The 15,316-nt window shown below is 36.8% G+C and overlaps 1 protein-coding gene across 1 annotated transcript in view; it reads right to left on the reverse strand.

Annotated features, from left to right (window-relative positions):
* Nucleotides 1-15,316, reverse strand: part of Ralgapa1 (Ral GTPase activating protein catalytic subunit alpha 1) — a 274,933-nt gene that overhangs the window by 8,124 nt on the left and 251,493 nt on the right. Inside the window, exons 39-40 of the mRNA NM_020083.4 lie at nucleotides 1,693-1,817; nucleotides 1,138-1,168 (exon numbers count right to left, since the gene is read on the reverse strand). Of these exons, the coding sequence (NP_064468.4) occupies nucleotides 1,161-1,168; nucleotides 1,693-1,817 (133 nt within the window). The 3' untranslated portion in view covers nucleotides 1,138-1,160. The remainder of the gene's footprint in view (nucleotides 1-1,137; nucleotides 1,169-1,692; nucleotides 1,818-15,316) is intronic.

The raw sequence follows: 15,316 nt of genomic DNA on the forward strand, positions 1-15,316 counted from the left end.
AGCAGAGAGCAAGCCCAGTGAGACCTATCAGTATTTTTGGCTCATAAAACTTGTGGCTGCAAATGTTATCATTCCTATCTCTTTAACATAGCCTCACATCTTATGAGATGCTCTCTGTGACTGACAGTGACAGAGCCCAGGTAGACACTGTGCTGCTTATTAATCTACCTTTGATATTCTTCTTTCACCTTTTTATCTTAATGCAAAACTGATTTAATAGTTTTATATAGTGTCCATCAATGAAAGTGAATCTTAAACTTTTTAATCTTATTTAAAAAGATTTAACCCAGAATTATATATTTTCTCTTTGATAGGTCTTTCATATTATTATTGGTTCTTTGGTAAAATTATTTTTCTGTTAGAAAATTAATTATTACTGGTAGGAAAGTTTTAACTTCATTACTCAACTGAGAATTATATTTTTATTTAAAAATAGATTAGGTTAAAATGTGTTATGAATTTAAATTTATCTGATATAAAAAATGTGCTTGATGTAAGAAGAACTAGAAGTAGTTACTATGGCCAAGTTCCTAGTGTGTGTTTTTTTGTTTTTTGTTTTTTTTTTTGGTTCTTTTTTTCGGAGCTGGGGACCGAACCCAGGGCCTTGCGCTTCCTAGGTAAGCACTCTACCACTGAGCTAAATCCCCAGCCCCTCCTAGTGTGTTCTTTATGCTACCCTTGGGCACCACAACACTCAGCGCTGGGTTTTAAGGGCTTAGTACAGTGCAAGGCACACAGACAAAACCCACAGGTGAGTTCAGATATCTAGTAACAATAGAATGTTCTGGGAAAGTACAAAGACACATAGTGTCAGTTCCACAGAGCTACTTTCATGCTGAGAAACAAACAAACAAACAAACAAACAAACAAACAAAGTCAACAACAAGGTGTAACTGATTTTAGTCAAGGAGCCCTATCATTAGTTACTTTATCCCCAAACCATGTTAGTGTTTCATGCAGACCTGGGTTAGTTAGTACAATTCTGGGGAAAAAATTTAGTGATAATTTTTGAAATGTTTAGTATGAACCAGGGCAGTGTTAAGTTTTCTTACTGTCTGAGTTACAAGCACAGAACCTGCTAACTCTAGAATAGGAGATGGGAGAAGGACAGAAGTTTCGGTTGACACTTTGTCTTACCTTCAGATAAACAGAACTGACACTTAATGATCTAAAGAGGGAAAATAAAATAAATGAAACAATCATAAGGAGTGCATGATATTACAGAAAGGAAGGCCATGAGCATTTTTATTGCTGATTTCCTTAAAATTAGTTAAATGTATTAATGCAGTACCCTCTTAAAGTCTTTGAATATTATAACATAATTTGCTGTACTAAATGCTTTTAATCTAGACTGGTTTAGCTTTACTTGTAAACTTAGAGATGATGACACTGTATTTTTGGCCATAAAATTTGATCCTCTGAAGTTGAGAGTTCTTTCTGCAGATACTTCAGATTCTCATGAAAAGCAGGAGCCAGGGACTGTGGTTAGATATGGGTCATGCACTTTGATGAGGATTACTGGATATTTAAGCAACCACATTTACATAAAAGGAAACAATGAAATTTACAGGCCAAACTCAGTCATGAATAATATATTTCAATGACCTGAATTTTATTCAACCATGATTGAGAAGAAAAGGGTATTGCATTTTGGGTTTGTGACAAGTGATCAACACTCTCTTTTATTCTTACCTGCATCAGCAGGGAAATGATGGTAGGGAGCTGGAGAGAAAACCTGGGCTGCAAAGTCTTCAAATGTCGTTGGCTCTAAGTGGTGCTGGACAATTGTCTGCAGGTACCGTGCTCTCTCCTCGTAGCTGATTTCTTCTGTTAAGGATGGACTGAGAGGCGCTGGACATTGTGAACAAGCACGTTTTGGTTTTGAGAAGACCATCACTAGTGAATTGTTCTCTGTTCTTATACATGACTACAAGCGCCACCTTTTAAAGTATAAAGATGTATTTCTTAATGGAAGTTTATTTCTTTTTACTCTATGACAAATAATAGTTTAACAGAAAGTTTACTAGAGAATAATTATAATACTGATTTATTATTAGAATAGTTTGAGAAAAGATTCAACTGTTAGCTGGTCAGTCTGGCACATCTTATCTTGTTAATCAACTTTCATCTGCAGATTTATTCTCAAAAGTCATTCAATAAAATCATACTGCTGCCTAGAATGCTTTGTCCCAAATTTCCTTTTTTATTTGTAAAGGCTTACTGTGAAATTCCTGCATATCTTCTTCAGTTTTAAAAATCCCTGTATTTTCTCAACAATTGTTCTCATTTTGAATGGAAGACTACTGTTGCTATAATCCTCAAATAACTCCATGCAGTTAAGATAAATGCATAGCTGAATCTATGTGTCAGGAAAAAATACCCCATCAATTACAACACTGAAACGAGCAGGAATATTTGCAAAGAGTCCACAGGACTCCTCAGTACTGTCCAACAAAGCATGTCCAGGGCCCTGACACTGACAGAGAGACGTACTTCCCTCTCAGCACAGACTACTCCCTGATACTGTTGACAAGCAACCAGTACCTTGACGTGTTGTTGCTTTTGAACAACCCACTCCAGGCTCCCTGTTTCTGCAGTCTGATTGTGCTGTTAGCATAGAAAGGGCAAGAAAGGGAGAGAATATTTCTGTTGTTCGTGAAAGCAACTATGGAAATGGCTGTCAAAATGTAGAGCAGCAGGCAGCGGCAGACAATTATCAGGAAAAAGCACATGCCGACTCCGTGTCGTATAGTTCCTGAACTGAGAAACCACCTAACGTTTCTTCTTGAGGTTTTAAGTTTTCCTGCTGTACTTGGTGTGCAATGTTGACATTTAAACAAAGACAATGCAAAGAGGACAGCAAAAATTCACCCATTGGTTTTACTTTTTTCATTGATTTTTCCCAAAAGCCATTTTAGTCTTTCCATCTTAAAATTTGTTACTTTCTTTTAAAAATTACAATTCAGTATTTCAGTTCTATAATTCTAGGAATTATAACTCAAACTAGGAAAATCATTTGGAAGATAATTTAAACTGATAATTCAATGGGTGATACCATGGTCAGTTACATTCACAGATGTTTATTAAGAGGTGGCAAAAAAGCCTGCTAGTCAAGAGGTGAGACGGAGTACCCACTGGGACTTGACTTTGAAGGGTCACTTGCCTTTTTAATGGCCTGTATACTATTTTCTTAGATTACAATTTATGTTTTTGCATCAAATATTGAAATAACCTGGACTCTACTTCGTTATAATTTTCAATTCTGTACACTGTGGTTGAACTCCAAAAGAATTTCACTTCTGAAATACACAGCAACAGGGTAAGATGTTGTATTAAAATGATTGGTGGTGAAGAAGAATTTTATGGAAGGGCAGCAGACATTTCTGAGGCAAATTTAACATAAAGAACTAAAATACACATTTAAAAAGAAGATAGATGGTTCTGAGGGAAGAGGATGAAACCGACGGCTCAATCTAAATAATACCACATATCTCACAACTTGTTGGAAAGTACTTTTTTCATTGGGGGAGATTCACAGCTGCCGAATTTTCTGCAGTTAATAGAGTCCTTTGATTCACAGCAGTGCCCCTTGTACAAAAAATACTGGCCTTTGTGTATTACCAGAAACTAATTTTCTATTTGGCTGAAAAGGGAAAAATGGGGTTATTGCTTCTCCCTCCTACAGAGCTTTTCATTATGCCTGATGCACTCAACTTCTAAGCTCTTCTGAGAAAAAAAATAACTGAAGAGGCAAGAGGTAGAAAAGTGAGCTTGTTAGCACATTAGAAGTGAAGTATCTTGGTGGGCCCTAGAGATTCCCAGTGGTGTGTTAACTTATCACTCTATGCATGCTGGCACTGATAGTCTCCCAATTGATCACTCTCTTTTCGCACCAAAGGGCTGCCAGGAAGCAAAGGCTGAAGGCCCACAGGAGAACAGTCTGCTATCAAAACAAGCTGTTTTTAAAAGTCTGCCTGAATGGGTAAAATGCTTCATGAAAAGTAGGGTGGAGACACCTACCTGCTCTGAAAACGCTCTACTTTCAGACGGCCTACAAATGAAATATTTTACTTTATCTTATTACATTTAGAGTTTACATTAAAAAACTAGGCAGAAAAAAGCAAATGCTAATGTTTTTAAAACAAGGAGGATAGTTCCAAAGTGCCAAATTCATCAAAGCAAAAAAAAAAAAAAAGGATTGGGTAAATAATGTTGAGGGGTGACCTACTGTGCTATATAAAAGGCTTCTGAACAGAAGAAACTCTGGACCATAGCACACAGTCCTGTAAAAGGAAGGTAACGTTTTAACTTTATATAAAATATACAATATATCTAATAAAATATTAATAACTCTTCATTAATGAAAATAGGCATCCTTAATTTTGAGATGTGTAAGCCTACATGAAAAAGTGAGTTCTTAAATGGGAAGTTGCTGCTACATTAGCACAGGCTAACACCTCAAATTTTCTTTTCTGTGGGTTAGCCTCAGAAAGTACTGTTAGCTTGGTGAATACCTTCTAAAAGTAAATGTTCTTTATCGTTTCTTCAAGTTGATTATAGCTGAATTAGATAATATAAAGACGAACCAACTCAATCTACGTACATACAACACCCCTTCACGAGCTTTGGTTGAGAAAACATGAGTAGGAGCTATGGGGAACTTCCACAGTCCTGGACCCACAGCAAAGGCACTTTTCACTCTGTGATGACTTTGGAGCTCTGAAGGGTAACCTTCGCTAGCACCTGCAGGAGTAACTGGAGTCTAAAGCAGCTGAAGCCTGCACCTCTTCCTCCTGGAAGGTCAAACTCTAAAGAGGGAACTATAGGGAAGAGTTAGTGGGGCCTTTAAATTGAGCAGCAACCACAAACTCAGTGGGTAGGAAAAAGAGAACAACAAGCTACATTCCTACCATGAGTGAGTGCTGTCAATAGCATTAAAATTAGCCGGTTGTGGTGGCGCACACCGGTAGGATTTGCTGAAGGAGGCAGAGGCAGGAGGATCACGAGTTCGAGGCCAGCCTGGGCTACACATAAAAAAAAATTAAAATATGAAATGAGTAAGATGAAAAAAGGGGAACTAAGAAAAATTCAGAACTAAAATTTAATTTAAAGTGCAGATCTCAGTTGAATTCAGAGAAGTCTTTGTTGTAAATTTTAAGACATTTCAAGGTAAAGTTAGCTTTAAAAATTTGGGCTGGTACAAATCTTTAATACAGAAATGGCCTATCAAACTTACCTCTACCCCACACACATTCATACACCCCCACACCCTATCCACTCACAGAGACACACACACACACACACAGACACACACTCACACACACAGACACAGACACACACAGAGACAAAGAGACACAGACACACACAGACACACACACAGACACACACACACACACACACACACACACCTACCCTCCCCACCCACACAGGTGCTGTAATCATAGCAATATAATTATCCACTAATCCTCTGTCCTTGTATTTTCTGCAAAGCAGACAAGGGGAAGGGATATTACAATTCTGAAAATAATGAAGGGCACTACACATGTTCTGTCACAAAGAAATAGTTTAAAGCTAAGCTGAACTTCATTAGGTTTACATTAGTAGACCTTTTTGAGTAATTGCTTTTAATTTTAAATTTCAAGACAGGCTGTTAAGAAAATGAGCCCAATTTTACCCTGGCCCTAGAAAGAGAAGTATGAATTCGCCTTTCTGCAGTTTATAGGACAGTGCCATCTGCTCCTACTCACTTTATTAGGGCTTTGAAGAATATAAACACACTGTAGCCCCAAAGCCCCATATATATGTTCTGAGAATTATCTATTTTCATTGCTACAGAGCTACAAATTCTGTTACACATTTCTTGAACTTAAACTTTATTTAAAAGTATGCCCAATACTTTTATGAAGGACAATGACCTTTGCAATATATCCAAATGTAAGGACTATAACTGTACAAATAGCTTTAATGAGATTTTAGAAATGTAAATCTCAAAGTAATTCTTCATCTATTCTTCTGGACAAACTTTGCTCTCCTGTCAGCAATGTAACTAATATAACCAATATAGCCAATATATTATTTTTGTCTAGTTTAAGGTTAGGTACACACCTTTGTAAACAGTAGGTGCTATTTTACACCCCCCTCCTTTTTTTCCTCTCTGTTTCTATCCTGTCCAAGCTAACAATGAGCACAGGATCTGCTGGAATTGCAGGCGCATGGCTCGCCCTGCTCTAAGAAACGTTTTCAACGCCGAGGGAGAAAATACATCTCTGTTGCCAGATTTGCTTGCACATCCCTGCAATCCTAGCACTTAGAAAGCTGAGGCAAGAAGGTCTTAATTTCTAGGCTAGTTTGGGGACAAAGTGAGCATCCACCCATCTAAAATGTACCTATATTCATGTGTCAGGATTGCAATTCTGTTTCTTATTATGGCCTGTACAGAGGGTTTTTTGATTTATTCTGACATAAGAAAACTGAACATGAAGAAAAAGGCTAAGCAGTAAATATTTTCATTTTATTAAACTGCAAGGAGATTAGACTAAAATGGAGATTTGGTCTTAAAGAAGTTACAACCTTAAGTCTCTACACATTTTTTCTTTTTTCTTTTTTCTCTTTTCTTTGTTTTTTTGGAGCTGGGGACCGAACCCAGGGTCTTGTGCTTGCTAGGCAAGTGCTCTACCACTGAGCTAAATCCCCAACCCCTAAACATTTTTTCTTAATCCTATAATTTTAAACTGCTTTTACCATGAGAAATAAGAATGCTTTCACTTTTTTTCCTTTTTTCTTTTTTTTTTTTTTTTTTTTTTTTTTTTTTTTGCGATACTGTTTCTCTTTTACATATCTCTGGCTGTCCTAGAACTTGCTGTGTAGGTCAGGCTGGCCACCAACCCAGAGGTCCACCTGTGTCTGCCTCTCAAGTGCCTGCATTAAAGGATTGTATACCACCATGCCCAGCCTCATTTTTAGTTTTGTGATCACTGATCCCAAGGCATGATCCAGTAGGTTGTACATTTAGCTAGCATGTAATTTATGATTAAACTAAAAAAAAAAAAGAAAGTTTTCATGAATATACACTTTAAGATATAACATATAGGGGTTGGGGATTTAGCTCAGTGGTAGAGCGCTTGCCTAGCAAGCGCAAGGCCCCGGGTTCGGTCCCCAGCTCTGAAAAAAAGAAAAAGGAAAAAAAAAGATATAACATATAAGAATAAAACATAATTAATAAGTGCTGATAAAATTATAACTGTAAATAAGTATTAAATATTTTTACTATTACTTATTTTTCTTTTAAGTTTAAACTTATCTCCTAAATACAGAGGAAAGACCACTTCACCATAAAGATGGTTTCTTTTAAAGTATGCCTGAAGTTTTGGAATCTGCTATCAATGGCAGCTTTAGGGAGGGTGTAAAGCCTATCAGGAAATGCTGGCTCCCTTAGAAGAGTGCGTTTTCCACTCAGCCTGTGACTTTCCTATAGCTTTGGGGATTAGAGATTTCTTGTCTCTTCTCTGTATTCAAGATTCCAAGAATACTATCACAGGGGAGAATTCTGACAGAAACCATTATTTTGAAATTTTGACTACTGAATGAACATTTGTATTGGAGAGTGTTATTTAAATTGTACTTTGAATTGTAATTTAAGTGACTGTAAATTGAGTACTACTTAAATTATTAGAACCAACTGGTCAATGCTATTTTAAGATAGCTTCGCAAGTTGTGCTTGGTACTGAAACTACAAAGATAAAAATGCATGACCTCTGCCTCTGCTCCCAAGACATCAGTCTCTCCACCTGTCTAATCACTAAATGAACAACTAAAATATACCATAAACACCCACAGAGCCTCTAGTCTTCAAAGTACAGCAGTAACACTGAAGAACCACCAGAGTCAGGGACAGAGAAGACTCCTTCTCTCCTTTCCTCTGTTTTTTGAGACAGGGCTTTAAATAGTCCAGAGGGGCCTAAAACTTAACGTGCAGCCAAAGATGATCTTGAATTCATTTTCCTGACTCCATCCTCCAAGGGCTGGGATGGTCAGTGTGAGTTACCGACCCTGCTAGAGACTATTTAAGAGAGCCAGAGTAAGCACCAGCAGAGATTCTATAGAGACAGGGATGGGAAAGGTACCAACACCAAACTCTCTTCTCTCTCTCCCTCTCCCTTTCTCCTCTGTCTCTCTCGGGGGGGGGGGTGGTGTTTGAAAACCATTTAGATAAAGATGACCTTCAACTTATAATGGGGGTTACTTCCCAATAAAACTACTGCATGTAAAAATAAGTTAAAACATTATTGACAAGTCTACTGATATCCCAGTTAGAACATGGTTGTCTACCTCCATTATCATGTGGATGGGTAGAAGGGCCAGGAAACTAGAGCAATGCTGCAGCAAAGGATTAGATGGTCTAGAGGGTCAGAGACCCAAGTGCCGCTTCTGTCACACATGCTGCTTCCTACACAAGGCAACGGCAGGAAGTTGAACCAAAATAAACTCAGGAGCTACCTGCTTCTGTTGTTCTTTTGGCTTTTGTTTTGTTTTCTTTAATGTTTCTGGAGACAGAATCTTGTTTTGGAGCTCAGGCTGGCCTGACACTCGCCATCCTCCTGCCTCAGCCTCTAAGTGCTTGGGATTCAGGCATCTGTCACATGCCTGATTATGTCCCCCTCTTCAACCCCAACCAGAAAAATGTTTATTCAGCATTAAGTCTTGCCTGGAGGAGGAGTACTGCAATTTGAACAAAAACAAAGTTTCTGTTGAGCCAAACTGGGACTAGAAACTTGGTCTGTTAGTTAATACCTCAGTATCCTTTATATATATATTTTTATTGATCTGTGTATTTTGTGGAGGATTAAAAAAAAAAAAAAGACGGCATGAGGCATGTTATCCAAAAGCTGGTCAAGACAACAAACTCTAATTCTAAATTCTAAACCTGGAAAGTTTAAAAAAATACATTTATATTACTACACCATAATTATTGCATTTTAAATATATGTCGTAGTAAAAAAAGGTTCTTATTTATCTTAAAAAATGAGAAAAGAATTCAAATGATATTTAACATTTTAGTTTTAGAAGTCCATAAAATACCTTGGTATACTGCAAGGCAAAATCATTGAGTAGCCTTGAATAATGAAGATGAATTTTATTGAGATATGCAATATACATAGATATACTTTACAAATACATTTCAAGGATCTCATTCTACTATTAGCAGTAAAGTATCATGTGAGACTAAAATACATAGGGAAACTAAAGTATCCTATGAACTTTATGAAGTGAATGTAAATTACTGTCTATATTACAAAGCAATGTCTGGTAAACTAATGATTTTGCAGGGTAAGGTCTATTTTCTACTGTAGCTAAATCCTTCAAGAAACTTGCTGTTTAGTTCACTCGCAGCAAAGACAAATTCTCCTAAATATCATTTTGTTTAATTGTATCTGACTAGCAGAAGGCCTTCTCCAAAAGTCTGCAACAGGTTATGATCAACTGTTTTTATAATGTCTTAAATTAATGAAATTCTTTAGTAGCTGACACTATCTACACCATTTAGGAAAAGCTGCGATTTGTCAGAGCAGACAAAGCTGGGCTTTAATCCATCCTTTTAACCATATTGCCAAGTCTGTATTGTTTTCCCTGCATCTCAATTAGAGATAGGCAGGACACCTGGTACTTCTTTATCGGAGTCCCATGGCTGCCAGATGACTCAAAATCCTTAGCAGGTGCTAAGGCAGTGTGAGGATAGCCCTATTACAGAAAGCTGGGATGAAACAAATTTTTACCATATATAATTGCTCATAAATCAGTCAACTATTAAATGAAAACTTCAGAAGAATTGATAAGCCCATTTTTACCAATGTTCATGTAAATACATTAAGAAAGATTAGTCTCAAATAAACAGGCTTAAAAATTCAAACTTATCCAAAGTCTCTGAAAAATCTCCTGATTTAATAATCTCATAATCATTGGTGGTTTCCAAAATCACTAGCATGACTATCAAATACTTTTATATCTCTCTCCTACCTTTACAAGAAGTGCACAAAATACCTAAAAGAAAAACTAAGCTATCTGAATTTCAGTTTTAACAAAATAAAAAATTTGTACCTATTCTTGTTAAGATCTATTTAAGAGTATTATCATTAATTTTTAATAATAAAATTTTCATATTGAGTAAAGAACTGCTCCAAAATTACTAGCATTGAAGTAAGCTTAAAAATACTGGGAGGTACGAGAAACATAGTCTCTTTGTCTTGTTTCTGTTGGGAACAAAATTTTTAGTACATCAAAATAGAGGATATTGATGTAGGAGTTCCAATTAAATACTAAGCTCAAATCTTGTCAGATCATTGCAAAAAGGAAAAAATAACTAACATACAAACACAGATACATATACATAGACACACAAAGAAAACAAAAGTGAAAAACACCCCCAAACCAAAAAATCTCCCCAAACTCTAAAGAGAGATTTTACAGTATACAATTACTTAAGTTTTATCTCTACTTAAATGTGTACTAATATAATTAAGATTTTAAATGCTGTAATTATTGGGCATACAGTAAAGTGATTTTATTATCATAGCAAGTATTAACAAAGCACAGCAAATTGCCATTTCAAATATGGTCATAGAATCTATGATAAGCAGTATATTGGCTTAAACTAATGCACTATGTGCCCCCAGGGAATGACAGCCTGGGACACTGGTCTTTAACATCCAAATCTGCCCATTAATCTTGACTTTAAATATAATCTATTCTGTAGGAGAAGGAAGAATGGGCATTCAGTGACTTACTGTTTTTGAAATACTGCACTAGTGCCATTTACTAAATCACTTAAGGGGATACAAGGAGAGGGAATTCTAGTAAATTTTGCAGATTTACTAATTTTATAAAACATGCACTTGGCTTTCTCCAACTTTAGCAGGAACATCTCAATTACACAAGAAATTAACTGTGAAAAGTTGTCTTAAATTAACTCTTCCTGTTCTTATACAAGGACAGCTACATAAATTGTAACATCAAATATAACTTGGTCGATTTAATTTCAGTTGGAAAAATAACCATCTGTGGAAAAATACTATGGGGTCAGAATCCCTGGAGCTTAAAATAAGCTTTAAGATAAAAAAGAAGAAAGAAGTAGATCGCTGTTTGTTTGCTTCGCAATCATCAGTGACTGTGGAAAGAGTTCCAAGAGAAAACAGAAAAGCTCAACGAGTGTTTATACAAACAACAGGGTATACTTCATAAAAAGTCAACAACCTTCCCATTTTTAAAGATACTCAAACTAGACAGAACTCACGGAGGCAGGAGTAGATGATTAAAACATTCACTAGCTAGTTATTAAATTGTACATGCAGGAACCTTAAGATGTGCCATATCACATATTTTAGTCCATTATTTTAGTACCTGTAACTGTAACACAGTTGACTTACATTTCTATAATAATATACCACATATATATGCTATGTTAAACACTAGGATATATGGAAATTCCAAAAAGACAAAATGTAAAGTAAACAAAGCCAGATTTATTATTTTCTCTGATATTTGAATTGTGGTGGTTTAAAGCCATTTCTCATTACAAATTTTTATGGATATAAGAATACATTATTTTCATCTAAACATAGAAATATCATGAACTATAACTGCCACTGCTGTAGTATAAGCTGGTGGGCTGGAAAGAGATATGGCATGTTAACAAGGGAGTACTACAGGTGGTGGCTTAAATATATTCATTTGCTTTCTTTTTGATAGAGGTTATGTGCTAAAGAAAAGTCAACACTCCTATCAAGAGAGTAAGTAAATGTGGAAACATCAGTTCTACAACAGCTATTTTTGCTTCTTCTCTTTTCTGAGCAGCAATTAGTAAAGCAACCCCTTCCCCTCCTCCCTAGCTGTCAAGCTGTTCAGAGCAGTTTGCAACTTGACAATAGTACCATTGTGAATGCTCTCTGGGCTTCCTTCCCACAGAGAGTTAAATGGGCAGTTCCTGCTGCCCATGATTGGTGTCCAGTGAAATAATACTCAAGAGCCAGGTTTTATCAGCTTCACGCCAAAGAAGTGAAGCCAGGGAACCCAAGCCTTCATATCATACTGGACCATATGCCAACCCTGATGGCCCCAAAGGTTTATCACTAAGAATCAGGATCCATCATGTCCCTTGTGAAATTTCACTTCACATACCTTATGTGAAATGCAAAGCTTCACTAAAAACTGAACCTTCTTTACGACTGGCAGGAACAGATGGATGGCAACAGTGGTTTGGCAAGCAAAAGTTATGGTTTAAATAGGCTATAGTGTAGTGTTTGAGAGAACAGGTTTAGCAGAAAATGGGGAGCATTCTGACCCATGCTTTCATTTTTATTTCACTGTAGAGTTATTAAAGTTCACATTAAAAGCTCTTTAGTAAGTGAGAGGGCTTAAAGCACTTGGTTTCTATGTCAAGCAGGCTAACAAGTTAGGCTGAGTTCTGCTTTATAGCATATTTCCTCTGTGATTCCCCAACACCATCTGAATCTACAGTTGTTTTTATATTTAGATGGAGACTAGAATGCATCATAAATGTGATAAATAACAACATGAATAGATCAGTTTATCCTCACCACCCCTACACACAGGTTTTCAACATGGGGAAGAAAATCCTGTTTCAGCCAGCACCGGTGAGGAGGGAAGGACAGAAGCAGAGCAACATCATGTGTGGGTGTTTTAGGGACAGTATGCTCTAATGGAGCTTTCTATCTTGCCTGTGGCACAGCAATATGACCCAACTGTCTAGAATGGCATCTGTGGACTGGACTATCACACTAGATTTGACAAAAACATGGAAGATAGTGGAAATATTTTTTTTTTTGGTCATGAAGCCAACATATAATAATAATAGGGACCCCCCACAATAGGCTATAAACATTTAACTTGCCAGTAATGTATAAAAGCATAATAGATATAAACTAGCAAGACTGTTATGTAAGAATGTAGTCTAAACCAGGTGTTGGGGCACAAACTGTAATCCCAATAACTTGGGAGACAGAAGCAGACTTTGAGTTCAAGGCCAGCCTATGGTATACAGTAAACCTGTGATTAAAAACCTCATCTCAAAAACAGAACATTAAGTTACAGCTTGCTCAGAAGTGCCATGTTTGTATAGTGCACACACACTGAGTCTAATTCTTAGCCCTATAAAAAGTCTACCATAGGAAATATAAAATCTAAAATGCTCTTTAAAAATGACAAATATATATAAATGTTTGAAAACATTTATAGATACCTTCTAAATCTCACCAAGAAAAGACACAAGCTATTACTGTTACTAATCTGACAAAAATTGCTTGCTAAATTATACAAAAATTGAAATTTATAAAAACGATAGTTAAAACATGTATTGGGAAGGCTTTTCCAAGTAGTAATTCCTCAATTCATCATCAGACAAAAGGCATACAACAATGGAAGGTATTGTTACCAGATGCCACATTGTCAGTAACACCAAAGAGACCCCCAAAACCAAAACCAAAAAAAAGACCCAAACCAAACAAAATAAAAACAAAAAACAACCCCCAAAGCCAAGTTCACTTTTCTTTCTTTCAGCTACACTGTCTTTAGACACATTTCTTTGTCCTCACCTGCTCCCACTCTTCCCTTTGCACTGTATCACTTAACTGTGATTGCATAAAAAAATCAGATTTATGTCCTTATGTGGCAGAGGGGGAATGGACACCTTGCACTTTAGCACTTACAGGAAGTCAGAGAACAACTTTTTTGGGGAGTTGATTCTTTTTTCTACTTTGTTTTGAGGTAGGGTCTTGTCATTTCAGCAACTGAACTGCCGAACCAAGCTTCTGGCCAATTTTCCTGTCTCCACCTTTTATCAGTAGAAGTGCTGGGAATACAGGTGCATGCACTACATCTGGCTTTTTATGTGGGTTCAAAGGGAGGAATTCAGGTTGTTTTTATCCACTGATGCCTGGTCCTAACTTGCATTGTTTGATAACATTACACTTCATATGTTAACCATGTCCCTTTCCTACCCCTGAAACACTTTAGTCTTCTCTGTCTTATAAAGTCTGGTATATATTTGAAGTAATCTGCAGAACAGAATTCCTTGGGAAAGCCAGTCCTAATGCCCTCTACACCAACACTATCTTTCCTCATTCACAATCACTATCACAGTCTTACTTTGTACATATTCTTTCTGCTGAGTTCTCAGTATGTAGTTCACTAATTTAGTTCATAGGACTTTCCTTTCCTACATCACTGTATACCCCTCAAATGTGATAACTTTTTTATGTATGTGTGACAAAGCCTTATTATCCCATATGTACATCAGACTAGCTCTGAACTCAGAGATTCTCCACTTGCCCCTGCCTCCTTACTGCTGGAATTAAAGATGTGCATCATCACAGCCACAAATGGAGGAAACAGTGATTTTTACAATCCTATCTTTTCTCAGACAGCGTCTCCTAGATTGAATGAGTCAACAGATATGTGAGTAAATGACCTGAATTTCCTTAGGAATATGGTTAATGCCATGTCTTGGTAGAGGAGAAAACCTATATTCTATATTAGAACAACATGGTTAAAATATAAAGTTGAGGGGTTGGGGATTTAGCTCAGTGGTAGAGCGCTTGCCTAGCAAGCGCAAGGTCCTGGGTTTGGTCCCCAGCTCCGAAAAAAAGAAAAGAAAAAAAAAAGTTGATCATGTAGCTAAAGCCATTTTTGTGAGTTCCTACAGTATAAATGTAGTAAAAGTATTAACATCAAGTTAAAGAAACCCTAATAAAAGATTAACTCAAGAGAACATTAAGAGACAATGTTACCACCAGGTGTAGTGATCCACACCTTTAAATTCCAGCACACAGGAGGCAGAGGCAGAGAGGCAGCAGCAGGTGGATCTCTGAGAGTTCAAACCCAGTGTGGTCTATATATGAGTCTCAGTCTAGCCAGAGCTATATCCCTGTCTCGACAGACAGACAGAGAAACAGTCATAACACCATAGACACGTGCGTGTGCACACATACACACACACACACACACACACACAGAGAGAGAGAGAGAGAGAGAGAGAGAGAGAGAGAGAGAGAGAGAGAGAGAGAGAGAGAGAGAATGAGAATATGGCACTTCGAGATTACTGGCTCAATCCCACAGAACTTTATTACCATCATATATTTATTACACACCACAGAGTTTCACATCTATTTTCTTGCCTTATATTTTTGGGCTCCCCTTTCTTCTTCTCTTAACTTCTTTTCACTATTAGAGAATTATATATGCTAGGCAAGTGTTCTTCAATCAAGTTACAGATCCCTTTAAAAAAACTTTTGGTTTTTAAACTTGG

The sequence above is a fragment of the Rattus norvegicus genome, chromosome 6, assembly GCF_036323735.1.
Source record: "Rattus norvegicus strain BN/NHsdMcwi chromosome 6, GRCr8, whole genome shotgun sequence".
Taxonomy (NCBI): Eukaryota; Metazoa; Chordata; class Mammalia; order Rodentia; family Muridae; genus Rattus; species Rattus norvegicus.